General features: G+C 42.2%; 1 protein-coding gene across 1 annotated transcript in view; it reads right to left on the bottom strand.

The window, feature by feature from the left end:
- The window catches only part of vat1 (vesicle amine transport 1), a 31,284-nt gene extending 25,403 nt beyond the window's left edge, over nt 1–5,881 (bottom strand). The window contains exon 1 of the mRNA XM_054758734.1: nt 5,232–5,881. Within this exon, the coding sequence (XP_054614709.1) occupies nt 5,232–5,651 (420 nt within the window). The 5' untranslated portion in view covers nt 5,652–5,881. The remainder of the gene's footprint in view (nt 1–5,231) is intronic.
- Nucleotides 5,882–14,092: the final 8,211 nt, after the last annotated feature.

The following is a 14,092-nucleotide window of genomic DNA, read 5'->3' as shown; positions in this document are numbered from 1 at the left end:
TATCCTCTCCTACTAGTGGCCCCATGAAGATGAAACATAATGGTGCTTTATTTGCATAATCAAATCAGTCAAGTGCAAAGAGCAGCTTGCTGCACATGAGCAGGGCGGGGTCTGCGTTGTTGCATCATGTGACAGAGCACTGGACCATCTTTGGTACCCCAGGACCCTGATTTTTACAGCTTAGGGGACATTTCTGCACCTTTTTAGTGCTAGAGAATCAAGCCAAGGTATGGGGTATGTTACATTTGGGTGTCTAAAGTGCAGCATAGAGGTCATTTGCAGACCATAGCAATTTCGTTATTGGTCATTTCCTAAAAACACAACTAAACTTGACTCAAAACAAAAGCTTCTACAGTTTAAAACGAATTACCATGTATAAAAGTGAAAGTGGAAAGCCACACAGCTCATCGCATTCAGCATGTTCACTTGTGGCATCACTTCGTAACAGCAACAGACGATTTTGGATCATTTCCGACCGTTGTATTTATATGGTATTGCTCAAGGTGGTGACGAGCATAAATAACTGCCAGGCGGAACAATAGACAATATGATACAGCTACAATGCATGGCCGTGTGTTTTGAACTTGAGTCGTACAAAAGTCACACAAAAGATTCCACATTTTAAAGAAATGCAATTTGCATGTATAAAAGTCAAAGTGGATCAATTCAGGCAAACGGGACGCAACCACACGGCTCATCAACTTGAGCGTGTTCACATGTGCCATCACTTCCTAACAACAACAATGGCAACGTTACTCATTTTTTGAATAATTCTGGGTGATTTTGTTTATTTAAGATGTCTGTTAAAATGATTAACTGATAAATGATATATCTATGATATAGTCAGTGTGCTATGTTTTTGTGTATTATTTTGACTCATTATGTTTTCTATTTCAAATGTTAATCAGCGTTAGCGGCAGTAAATGACATAGATAGATGGATAGATTAGATTACATTGTTTTTAGATTTTTTTTTAACTCCTCTGGCAATAATAACTTCCAGGAGGAACTACCCACAATACGATACATTTATTTTGCGTGCCTGTGTGCTTTGATTTTGTAGATTACTTGGAGTTATTTCCTACATACAGAACTAGACTAGACCGAACGCAGCATATTCCACAGTTTAAACCAATATCATTTGCATGTATTAAAGTGAAAGTGGATCAATTCAAACAAACAGCTCATCAACTTCAGCATACTCACTTGTGTCATCACTTCACAACAACAACAATAGCAAATTTCCTGACGTTTTTTTTTTATAATTCCGGGTAATTTTGATTATTTAATGTTTAATGGAGGTTATCTTAACTAGATGTTAGGAGGAACGATCAATGATACAACACATCTACTGTATTTTGTGTGTCTGTGTGCTTTGCTTTTGCGGATTTTATGAGTCGTTACTTTTTCTACATTGAAAGTTAACCGGCGTCGGTAAATTACGTGACGGTTCTGCCAACACTAGGCTAAAAAAAAATAATAAAAATCCTCACAAAAGCAATTGTATTTGTGTTTTTTTGGGCTGTTTGTTTCTTAGTTAGGACCTGAGATGTTTGGAACAGCACGAGAATGGAGAACATGTCCATCAAGACTAAAAAGGTATCTGCAGCACTGGCGCTACAATTCTATGGGTTCATTCTTGGCACAAGTGCCACCGTCTCACCAAGCTTTGTGGAGATGGACTGTACATTTTGTGTAATCCCGCTCTGCAACAAAATTGCAACTCTCGCCTTCACGCTTGACGGAGTTAATTAAGCAAAACAATGCAGGACATGTTTTTCTTGGCATCGACTCTATATTATATTTTGGTACACTTTGTAAAGTTTAACAATGGCTAAACAGAAACTTGACAACCATATCAGAGTACACTTCACACACACATTCTTAGCTTATCGACCAAATGTTACACTTAGCAGGTGGAGTAAAACGCCCACTTTGAGGCCGCTTACATGTGTGGCCTTTTGCATTGCCTCAAAGCTGTTGTTCCTTTCACAACAGAGTGTTTTCAATTGCATCCTGCCCTCGGGAGAACTCAGCCTCAGATGTCACACAGTCTTTCAAACATGCGGTTAGCGTTGTGAAAGCTCCTATCTCGGCCTAAAATCAAAGCCAGCCAACCCTCCTGCCAGCGCTCTCCACAAAGACAGATCCGCTCCGACGAAGCCCCAATCTCTTTTCTTTCAGGGGTCAGCAACATTTTGCTCCGGCGGGATGCCAAAAGATCTCATAGATCTCCATCCATTAGCTAGATTGGCTCTTAATTCTATAAAGCCCCAATGGGGATGCGGGGGTGTGAGGCAGTGATGACAGGCGGTGTGTTTTGGATGTGTGTTGACCTTTAAATCCAATCTACATGGCTGACAATGTGGAAAGAAGCTATTGGGTACCTTAGAAACCCAAAGGTTGCAGCCCTCCACCACATTTGGTTGACTCGTCACCAACCACAAACCCATCAGTCGCCCATCCATCACTTAGGATTAACCGACACGTGCGCCACTCCCAGTCAGTTTCTTCTTCACTTAAAACATCACCGGGGGAGTTAACGAGATATGATGGGAGTAAATGGGCCCTTAGGGTAGGCGTTGTGAGTCATTGATGGCTTAACACTAGCTCGCATGTTTACCGCTGATGATGCCATGTAGCCAAGAGATTTAAACATATGACTCATCATGCTTTCGGAGCACATCGTCCAATACCGTGTCTCCCCTTTACACTGGTAGTAACACCTGTTGGAGCTGCAGATGTTCGCCATATTCATTAGTACAATCTAGCCAACATGGTGGCTAACAAATGCACTTAACACATCGCTGACAACAGAGCAGGAGCACTCTGCTGTTTTTAAAGACCTAGTGCAAAGACGCTAGACAAAGATCCTCTATGTGACAGGAACACTGCTGTTTTGAAGGACACACAGCACATAAACATTACTTAAAGATCCTCTAAATGTCAAGAGCACTCTGCTGTTTCGGAGGACCTGCTGCAACACAAACAACACTAGTCAAAGATCATCTATATAGCAGGCGCATGTTGCTGTTTTTAGGAATCTGCTGCCATCCATCCATTTTCCTCCGCTTATCCGGGTCACGGGGGCAGCAGTCTCAGTAGGGAAGCCCAGACTTCCCAGTCCCTGGCCACCTCCTCCAGCTCCACCGGGAGGACACCAAGGCATTCCCAGGCCAGCTGTGAGACATAATCCCTCCAGCGAGTCCTAGGTCTGCCCCGGGGCCTCCTCCCAGCTGGCATGCCCGGAACACCTCAGGAATCTGCTGCAACAATGTTAATCGCTCCCAAGTTTTTAACTCAACTCACGGGCTGGTCATAGGTCATTCATGTCCCAGATTTGGCCCGTGGGCTGCGGTTAAAAAATCCTACTTTAGAGAATCAGGGTGATGGTTTAACAAAGGAAATGCTAACGTGTGGTGGCTGAAAGATGCTAATGGATAGGTTTCAGGTCTGATTCGGTCTTAGTCCTTGGTATAAAGATACACTATGCTAACATATGCCAAACAGGGGCTGACATAATGCTAAACATTGCTAACAACACGAATAATACGTGCCACATTTAAAGCCTAGTTGGGGTCAAACACAAAAAGGTGGTAGTTTTAGCAAATGGGTTCTGTACATATAAGGCTAACACATAGCTAACAGGTGCTACATTCAAAGCCTAGTTAGGGGAGGCACAAAAAGATAGCGGCTAACACATGCCATGTTTAAGGCCTTGTTAGGTGTTAGGTGAGCAGTTTAACACATACAATGCTAACATGCAGCTAACAGAGGCTAATATACATTCAAATTACATTAACAGGGCTAACGCATGCTATGTTTAAGGCCCTGTTTTAGGGAAGCAGTTAAACACAAACACTGCTAGCATGTGGCTAACGATAGAGCTAATACACAGCTAAACAGAGCCAATACAGGTTATGTTTTTGTTCTTGTTGATTTTAGACCAAAATTCTACATATCTTTGTCACGATTACTATTGAACTTACTTGCTCATTGAGGCAAGGCAATAGCCTTTGAGATATAGATGATGGGTGGATGTTGAATGTATACAGAAAGCCATCATGTCCACAGTATTGTGGCTCATTAAAGGGTGATGGAAATAATGAGTCCAGCCAATGTTTTGTGATGGCCCAACACCACAAACAAGTGCACTTGAATGCAGGGATTGAACAGTGGTGCCCAATGACAACTTTTTTATATGACCACAATGGAGGTTATTGAAATAAACTCATGTTGTTTTTCAATTTCTTTCAATTTAATGCAGATCACAAGGGCGAGATGACGGTCTAATATTTCAGTGATCCTGCTGCACCTCGCCCATCTTCAGTGCGCCTCCACCTCTCCTGGCAACAAAAGGCGGCTGTGTAAAGTCAGCCATCTTACACAAACAGCGTTTCCTCTTGACGGCCTACAAAATAAAATCCCAACTTGGACTTTTACGAGGTAATTCGACGTCAATGTCTTTTATGGCTCACTTACCAAACATTATAGTGGTATATGTTAGCATCTCAGTTTTTCCCACGGTGCACCCATTTTCGTTTTTCACAAGGCGACTACTTTTGAAGGGTGGCTGTGCACACTTCCGGTTTTGTCCCCTAACTCCCCGCTTAACTTGACCCATCTCTTCCACGCCTTGACGCACGTCGTTGACAATAAAAACACACAAAGGCGCCTTAGTAATGCAAACAATATGCACTGGCTAAACTAAATGTGGTGTTTAAATATGAGATTTGCTGAATCTGACAACTTTATCGTCTCACACTGGGTAAAAAGTTATGAAGAAGGCAAGAGGATGATCGCAAATGTCATGTCGTGGCGTTGAGTGGCGTGGGTGGGGACGCACGCTGCTTGTCTTCATCGTGGGCACCGTTGACTTATTTCAACACGTTTGGTTCTCAGGGAATAAAATCAAAGCAACTCACTGAAGCTTGTCTCTTTGGAACAAGTGTCATCTTCATGTGCGGGTCAATAATTGACCTTTTCATGCAATAAGTGGCCTTTTTAGGAATAACTGTGTCCTTTTCGTGTGGACTTTAAAGGCGTAGCTGCGAGAAGGCAATGCATTTGTTCATGGAACCATCTAAGTGTGGTGCACCGAGCAGCCGGACACGCCCATGTCTTTCTCCAGCAGCCTCGAGCAGACATGCACGTCTTTTTTATTCACTTTATAATTCAAATAAACTCTTTTAAAACGAGCCAACAGATGTTGATGCGTGGATTTGTGCTTACTTTTCTGTCCGTCACCTCCTCCCCGACAGCCTCCACCACCCCGGAGCACTCCATACCGGGGCTGACCGGTGGTGACGGCAGCCGGTCGTACAGCCCCTGGCGAGCCATCAGGTCGGCGAAGTTGAGCCCACAGACCTTGACTCGAACCTGGATCTCGCCAGCCTTGAGTGCCGGCTTGCCCTTCTTGACTTGCAGCTTCACTTTGTCATAGCCGCCGTAGCCGGTGAGCACCAGAGCGCGGTACGTGAACGTCTCCTCTTCGGGGACCTTTTCGGTGGTCTCCGCCGTCGCAGCAGCCGCTGCCTCGCCGGCTCCGGCGGGTGCAGGCTCCGGCTCGGTCTTGGGCTCCTCGGTAGGCTTGGAGTCCTGCTTCTGGTCCACGGCGTTTTGCTGCTGGGCAGGTGCGTCTTCTCCAGACATGTTTGCAAGAAGGTTTGGAAGGTTCGACAGAGATTTTCTACAAAAAAGACTTTCTACGAGGTGTGGAGTGACTTGAGGAGTGATTTTTTCAAAGAAAAAGATTTCTGGGTCGTTTTTTCTGCAGCGGTTCTTGCAAGCACTCAAACCCCGACAAAGTGGGCTCACCAGTGGCGGGTAGTGGCTGTCAACGCCGGGCTCTGACAGTGAGAGTGAGTGTGACGAGACAGAAGCTGGCTGGAAAACACGGAGAGCTGATGAAATAAATCTACGGATTCCTCAGTGTGTGATTGGGTGGATTTGTCTGCCTGTGGGTCGGGCTTTAACAGTGAATCTGTGCGCTATTGTAAGTAAGCACATGCTTTGCAAAAATGCCACTTAGGACGCATTCTATTGCACATTGCTGCCATTGCAAGGATTGCAATGCTCAGTTTTGATTGACAAAAGTGTTAGATGACTCAGGGGTTTGGACTAGACCCCTTGTTCATCTCGAAATTCAATACATTATTGGGCAATTGCATGCTTCTCACGTCGTGGAAACACCCAGGGAAAGGACTTTTTCTGTTCCTAGTACGCAGAAAGATGTTTGGATGAGTTTTGTGTGAAAGACCTCACAAATGCACAAAAAAGACTCCTCAGAAACACTCCAAAAATAGCACTTCCAAGTGTCGTATAGGGAAGAAAGTTAGGACAATTCCAAGGGCCCCAATAATAAAGATGTGGTGATATCAGGGCCCAATGGGATTTTTTTTCATGGGGTTGTTGGTTATACAGCTTTCCCGAAATTAGTTTTTTTATGGTAGTAGATCATATGTCCATCCATCGTCTACTGCTTATCCGAGGTCGGGTTGCGGGGGCAGCAGCCTAAGCAGGGAAGCCCAGACTTCCCTCCCCCGGCCACTTCGTCCAGCTCCTTGCCGCAGATCCCGAGGCATTCCCGGGCCATTCGAGAGACATAGTCTCACCAACGTGTCCTGGGCCTTCCCCGAGCCCTTCTATCCTGAAGACCTCCCTAGGGAGGCGCCTGGGAGGCATCATGACCAGATGCCCGAGCCAGCTCATCGGGCTTCTCTCAATGCGGAGGAACAGCGGTTCTACTCCAAGTTTCTCCCGGATGACAGTGCTTCTCACCTTAACTCCAAGGGAGAGCCCAGTCACCCTATGGAGTCATATATCATTAATTTGTGTTTAATTCAGGTTTTGAGCTGAAAATGCCAAAGTGCTCAGTTTTCACTGACAGCTTGAGAAACAAGTGTTGGGTCACTCAGGGTTTGGACTGGACCCCTTTTAGTCTTTATTCTGCATCTTAGCAAAATACTTTTGGACGGTTGCATGCTTGCAACTTTGCGGAAAGGCCCTTTTCTGTTCTCAGCGCACAAAGCAAGGTCCCTAAATGTGTGGTCGGATGAATTTGGCATGAAAGCAGGCCCGTCAATCTCACAAATGCACAAAAATCCCCACCAAAAAAACAAAATAGCAGCTAGTGAAAGCTGCTATTGCTGGTCACTTCCTGCTTGTGTCACAATACCTTTGTCCGTATATGTTTAGTACATGGTTTAGTACATTAAATTAATATCTCTCATTAAACTGAGCATTATCATTGCAGCAAAGGCAGAACTAGTTTATGCGGGTATACCTAATGTTGTGTCTGGTGACTGTATTGCCATTTAAACAATTTTTGTCATATAAAATTAGCATAGCTTCCTTCCGCACTCAAGAGTGTTGAAGAAGCACATTGTGGCTGTCAAGAGCCACTCAGCATTTCTTGAGGCTCAAAGTCAGCAATGTCACGATCGAGCGCCTACGTCGCTGGAGGAGCATGCTCAGAAGTGGAGTCTGGAAGGATGGTCTGCAGCTTAGGAAGTAGGAAGAGTGCAGACATTTTGGATCTAACTAGGTTACTGTTACACTTTGCTGTAATTGGCCCTTAAAAAACAGACACACAGCCTGAAGGGAGTCTGGTCAGTCTCTGAGGATGTGTGAGCGAGATAATTGTGTCTTGCCTACAGTCTAGCATGGTGGTGGTAGGTATAGTCACAATCTGGGGTCGCACGAGTGTTGCCGGCGTGGGGGAACTGCGGTTCATTGAGGGGAAAGTGTGATACCCTCCCTTAGGAAACTGGGCCGGATGGCAGTTTTTATTACAGTATATCTTGTCAATAGAAATGGACGTACTTAATAAAGTAGTCAGTGTACAGCTTATTATCTAGCACTGCCTTAATCCTCTTCGGTATGGAATTAAGCAGAGTTGCACAGGTATTTCCTGGAATCCTCTTCCAGTCCTCCATGACGACATCACTGGTGGAGCTGGTGGATGTTATACACCTTGGGCTCCTCCACTGCCTTCCTTCTGCTTGAGGATGCCCCACAGGTGCTCAACTGGGTTCAGGTGTGAAGGAGACCTTCACCTCCGCAAGACGTTTGTCATCTTGGAGGTGTGTTTGGTGGACTTGTTATCATGTTGGAAACTGCTATGCGGCAAAGTTTCTCCTTCATAATGTCACAGTGCATGTAGGATTTCGTGTTTACTCGGTGAACCGCAGCTCACCCAGTGCTGCTAGCACTCGTGCACGCTACCACAACCATGCTTGACTGTAGGCAAGGCACAGTTATCTTGCAACTCGCTTGTTTTGTCAGCTATTTAGCCAATTATGTCTGTCTATTTCATACATATTATTTATTAGCATTGACATATGAAGTATAGAATTTTGACTGCTATTTTACCACATAATTACATTATCTTATCATTTTATGTATTTAACCAGCAATGAGTGCATTTGGAAGTGGACAAATGTATTGGAATTGATGTAAAACGGATAGGGAGTAGGATGAAATAAGCTTTTCTTCTTCCTACTCCTTTTGAACACGTGGAACTGTGAATTGTAATATGAGATGTATTCCAATGTAACTTGTATGCATGTTCAAATAAATGAAACCATTACCGTTACGGCTGTGTGTTGACTCATTTTCAGTGTCAAGCTGCACACAAACTACTTTAAAGTATATACAAGTTAAAATCATATGTGTATTGGATTTGACATTTGACCTGGGCCAACTTCTTTCTTCCTGTTCAATTTAGCAGTGTCTCTATGTCCATTGCAACGTAACAACACTATCGCCCCCTGCTGGAAGATGGAAGATACTATCACAGTATACAACTCCGTAAACTGTACAGTCGCGTAACCCCTTCAGACGTGAAGCCATGTACCGCCTACTGCTGCACACTTAAAAAACATAAACCATTTTCACATTTCCTTAATTTGAAATATTAAACATGATTAATTGGTTAATTAATTTTATACTAAGTAATTCTGTTTCAAAAATGTGTAATGTGCATGGTTACATTTTGATCAAAGTTTTGAAGGAGCACTGACACATACTTGTAGATAAGATGTGAATTTCTCTTGGAGATGAATAAAGTATCTAAGTATTCGGCCAACATACGTTTTATTTCAGCCGGATGTTGGGATCCTTCCCTTTGAATGGGTTGAACTTGAACTTCACTTTTGACCACTTGCAATCACTATGATTTAAATCTGCATATTAATTCGATACCAAATTGAAAGGGAAAGTTGAACAAACATGATAAGACAGTATCCAAAGCACAAAAATACATACAAGCAACGATAAGGCCTCTTTTTCAGGGGAATCTCCACTCTCTCGTCCTGACACGCACATACATTGACAGGCCTTCACAGTAAACACTCTTAATGCACAACATAAGCATCAAACTTACTTACTTATTCGTATAACTCACACAGAGCAATGAGGAACTTCATGCCGCGTCTCCCTCCTTCTTTCTGCTACCACGGTGCGCTATGAGGCGTTCAGGTGCACTCGTAATTGTGAGAGTTAGGCGCTAATTGTTTTTCATTTTTATTCACGTAACCCCAATGGCAGTTGGCGTACCCATAATACCAATTGCTTTATTAGTGGATGTTTATTAGTGGATTTATACTTTATGGATTTATGCTATGTTTAGCTCAGTTACTGTAATATATAACGTAAAATATGCGCCTGAAATGTAGTGGCGTGCAAGTACAGTTCCATGTTCGTTCACAAGGGTGCAGTGTGACTCTTCAGCCAGGGTGAAAGCTGGAACCAGTGCTGATCTGCACGGCACATGTTAATGACCTCATTCTAAAAACCAATAATTCAGCTTCTAACGAACGTTAACTAAAAGCAAGGGAGCTATAAAGCCCCTGAACCACTTTATTTAACGGCCTAGCTCATAAATACACGCTGCCTTTAATGTGTCTCTCCATTACGGGACCGGAATTCAAGAGACACATTATGTGCACAAGATTAGTCTCATATATTTGTTTTATTTTCCAAAGACTGCGCTGATTAAATCCCCCCCCTCTTGGTTGCTATGACAAAGGAAAGACCGGGATTGTTTTACTCTGATTACCAGCAATGACGACAGTGTTGTGGAGTTAGTTATTTGTCAAAAACAGCTGTCTTTGTCCGTGCACACATTTGCATCAACAACAGCATACATAATAGCAAAATTGCATAAAGGCAGAAACAGAATTGACTGTCGACAGTGGGACTGTTCCACTCTGGTTTGTTCTGGGGGCTACATTGTTACAAAGTTGAAGGCACAGGGGCCACAATTCTCCCTTCATTATTTTTCATATTTTGTATAAAATATCAATGCACGGCTCTACCTTAACATTTTCACCTCAAAAATGTTTAACATAGTCATAAATAAAGTCATAATGTCAGGAATTAAAACAGAGTTTCTGCTGTTTTTAAGGACATACTGGAAAACATCTTAGTCAAAGATCCTGTATATGAAAGGAGCATTCGGTTGTTTTTAAGGACCGGCCCAAGCCAACAGGAGTGTGCTGTTGTTTTTAAGGACTGACTGCAAATAATACTGATGTGTAGATTGATATTGAAATATCGACACTTCCGATAACAGCTCTTCAAGCTCTGAAATCTCAATTCTCAAATCAAAATACCAATACTTTTGATACTTAGGCCATTTGAGAAAATGTTTCTGTCAAATGTTTTTCTGTTGAAATGATGAGCGATCGTACCTGACACATTAGGAGAATTTGCACAAAGTATCGGTATCAGATCAGTATCGCCGATACCAGCGTGAATTTTACTCAGTATTGCACAGCACTAGCAAAAAACAAAAAACGCTAGTCAAAGATCCTCTATTTGACAACTGGAGCCCTTGGCTGTTTTTAAGGACCTACTTCAAAAACGCCAGTCAAAGATCTTCTATCTGACAGTAGCACTCGGCTATTTTTAGGGATTGACTGCAAAAAACATTAGTCAGAAATTCTCTGTCTTGTGTGTCCAGCGGTGTTCTGCTGTTTTTAAGAAACTCCTGCTAAAACACTAGCCAAAGAGCCTCTATTTGACAGCGAGAGGCCTTTGCTGTTTTTAAGGACCAACTGCTAAAACGAGATCTACTTTTTGACAGAAGCTCCCAGCTGTTACTAATCAAAGTAACAAAGATCCTCTATAGACAGGAGCCCTCTTCTGTTTTTAAGGACCTAGTGACAAAACGCTAGTCAAAGATCCCCTATGTGACAGGAGCCCTCTCCTGTTTTTCAGGACTTACTGCTAAAGCATTGCAGTCGGTCCTTAAAAACAGCAGCTCACTCCCGTCACATGGAGGATCTAAACCAGCAGGGCTTGTGTGAGGTCCAACATCTTGCAGAGAGTCTTCTCAGAAGTGTGGAAGCTGTTTGAGCTGCACCTTTTCTTCTATGATCACTTCCTGTCTCGCGTACGTGCGCACGTCGCGTCGGAGTAGCGCTGTCTCGTTAGCGTGTAAACATAATTGCCGAGGCTGTAATGAGATCCCTGAAGGCTGAACGCTAGCTAGCAGCTTTTGCAACAACAGACGTCGTCACGCTCTTGGCTGACAGAGCTGTCACTCAGAGGGAGGGGAGGGGAGGAGCGTGATTGACAGGTCAGGATACAGGAGTACTAATGTATACAACTAGCTACACTTGATTCTGCACTTGCACAAGGAAAAACCTCATCCCAAGTGTTAAAAATGCGCTCCGTTTGAAAGCAACTAAAAGGATGTGGCATTTAAAAGACATTTGGAGGATTGTAGATAAGGCGACAACAGAAGCAGCCAGGATGATACCTTGGGAATCCACACTGACTTCTTAGAAGGATCTTGGAATGGGAAGTTTGAGCTTTAATATTGAATGAATAAAACTTCTGTTTCATCATCCAAAGTAATTGTATTGCAAAATCACGTGTATACTAGTTGTAGAGAGTGGTTCCTTTACTGGGATTAAGGAAGAATAGTTTTCACTTTTACAAAAAAAAATCTAATTTTAGTATGTTACTTTTTAACATTAATTCATTTTAGTTCTTAAAACATGTTTGGCATATAACTTAGTTACTTTTTAAAATAAACTGTCATACCTATTTTTATATATACTGTATATTTTCAAACAATATTCTAATTATTATTATTTTATTATTTATTAATGTTACTTTATTATTATTTATTCATTAAGATTTTCATTTTTGTACAAACTTGTTAAACATATTTAATTTTAATCTGTAAAAAATAGATGTTATTTATTTTTTTATATTTCATTTATTATTTAATATGTGTGCATAAAATAATTACATCACTTGATTAGTCAGTTTATTTCAAACTATTACTTAATTGTAATCATTGATTTGTTTTTTTTCTATTGCTCTTTTAACTAGCAGGATTAGAGGTTTTTCCCCCCCAGTAAAACTAGATACTGTATATTTGCACCAGGACTAAAGAGATCATTTAACTGCAAACTCGTATGTATGTGTGAAATATTGCATGCGTGACGCAGTACTGCACTGTATATCATCCATAGTATAAAAGTAGGTGTAAAATGTTTCATGTAGGATGTAATACTGTATATAGTACTGTATATAATCCATAGAATATGTTCCATGTACGATGTAATACTGTATATAGTACTGTATATAATCCATAGAATATGTTCCATGTACGATGTAATACTGTACTGTATTTCATTCATTTTTAGAGTAGGCAGCTTTGCTGCATGACACGCATTTCTCTTATTTTATATTCCTCCCTTCCAATTTTTCACCTGTCTCCATTATTTTCTCTTTGTCTGTTCTCCAGGGAGAAGAAGAGAAGAAGAGAAAAGCAGAGGGGAAATTGGCAGAATCCCGGCCGGCGGCGTCAAATGTTTTCTCCGAGCGCCAGGAGCATCACAAAGGAGCTTGTGTGAGTCAGGAAGAGCAAATAGTGACACAAACATTGCTGTGTTCGCAGTCAACAGACACCATTTGGCGTCCTCTGACACACAAAATGATTCTAAGAACAGAACGACAAAGGAATTTGAGGTTAAATGCTTGATGATTTCTGGAAGGTAACCAATATTTATGGGGAAAATGTGCTCTCTAAACTCGGAAGAACACGGGAATGTGAATCGCCGTTGTGCATGGTCTCCCCAATTTTACGAGACTTCCACTCGGCAGGCGTAGGAGGTCTGCATATGTTTTGATTTTTCTTTGGGTTTTTGCTGCTTTTTGACAACACTAAGTTCCCAGTAAACAGTAGATTTTCATCACTTTCTAAAAAACGACATATAGCAACATGCATGTTTGTCTATATGTGCCCTGCGATTGATTGGCTGGCGACCAGTCCAGGATGTACCACGCCTCTCGTCCAAAGTCAGCTGGGATAGGCTCCAGCATACCCACGACCCTTGTGAGGATAAGCGGCATAGAAAATAGATGGATGGATAGCAACATGCTACTGTACACACAACAACAACTACAACTAATAGCAACATGCTTGTGTATACACAACAACTAATAACAACCTGTTACCATACACACAATGACAACAAAACAACAGCACTAAAATGTTAAGATTGCTCTATGATGCCACAAAAAGGGATGATGTCAGAGCCAGAGTTAGGATTCGGGTTGGAGCTAGGGACAGATTTAGGGTTAGGATTGGGGTTAGCGCTAAAATTTGGGCATGGGTTAGGGTTAGGGCTGGGGCCAGAGTTAGGGTTAGGGCTCAGGGTTGGGTTAAATTTTTGGGGTACTGATGTTAGTACAGTCGTCCCTTGTTTATCACAGTTAACTGGTTGCAGACCTGACAGCAATAAGTGAATTTGTAGTAGGATTCAATATAAATAAACACAATCTTTTCATAGTTAGAGCAAGGAAAACCTATTCATGACTTTCTAAATGTTTTTTTACCATTATTAGAGCCCTGTAGACAGAAAATAGTCAGCTTTACACTCCTATTATCCTTTGTTTACACCACATTGCACAACAGCACATAGCATGTTGCAAGTTACCGAGCTAAGTAGTTAGCCTCCAATTTATTCGTTCCAAACTTAAGAAAGTGTTTCAAATCGGGTGGGGAAGAAGGACAAAGTAAGAAGTCAAAAATGTACCACTTCCACATGGAATGGGAGGATAACTTTTTT

Source organism: Dunckerocampus dactyliophorus, chromosome 18 (assembly GCF_027744805.1).
Source record: "Dunckerocampus dactyliophorus isolate RoL2022-P2 chromosome 18, RoL_Ddac_1.1, whole genome shotgun sequence".
In the NCBI taxonomy this organism is placed as follows: Eukaryota; Metazoa; Chordata; class Actinopteri; order Syngnathiformes; family Syngnathidae; genus Dunckerocampus; species Dunckerocampus dactyliophorus.
The sequence above is the reverse complement of the archived record's forward strand: the minus strand, read 5'-3'. Positions and strand labels throughout refer to the sequence as shown.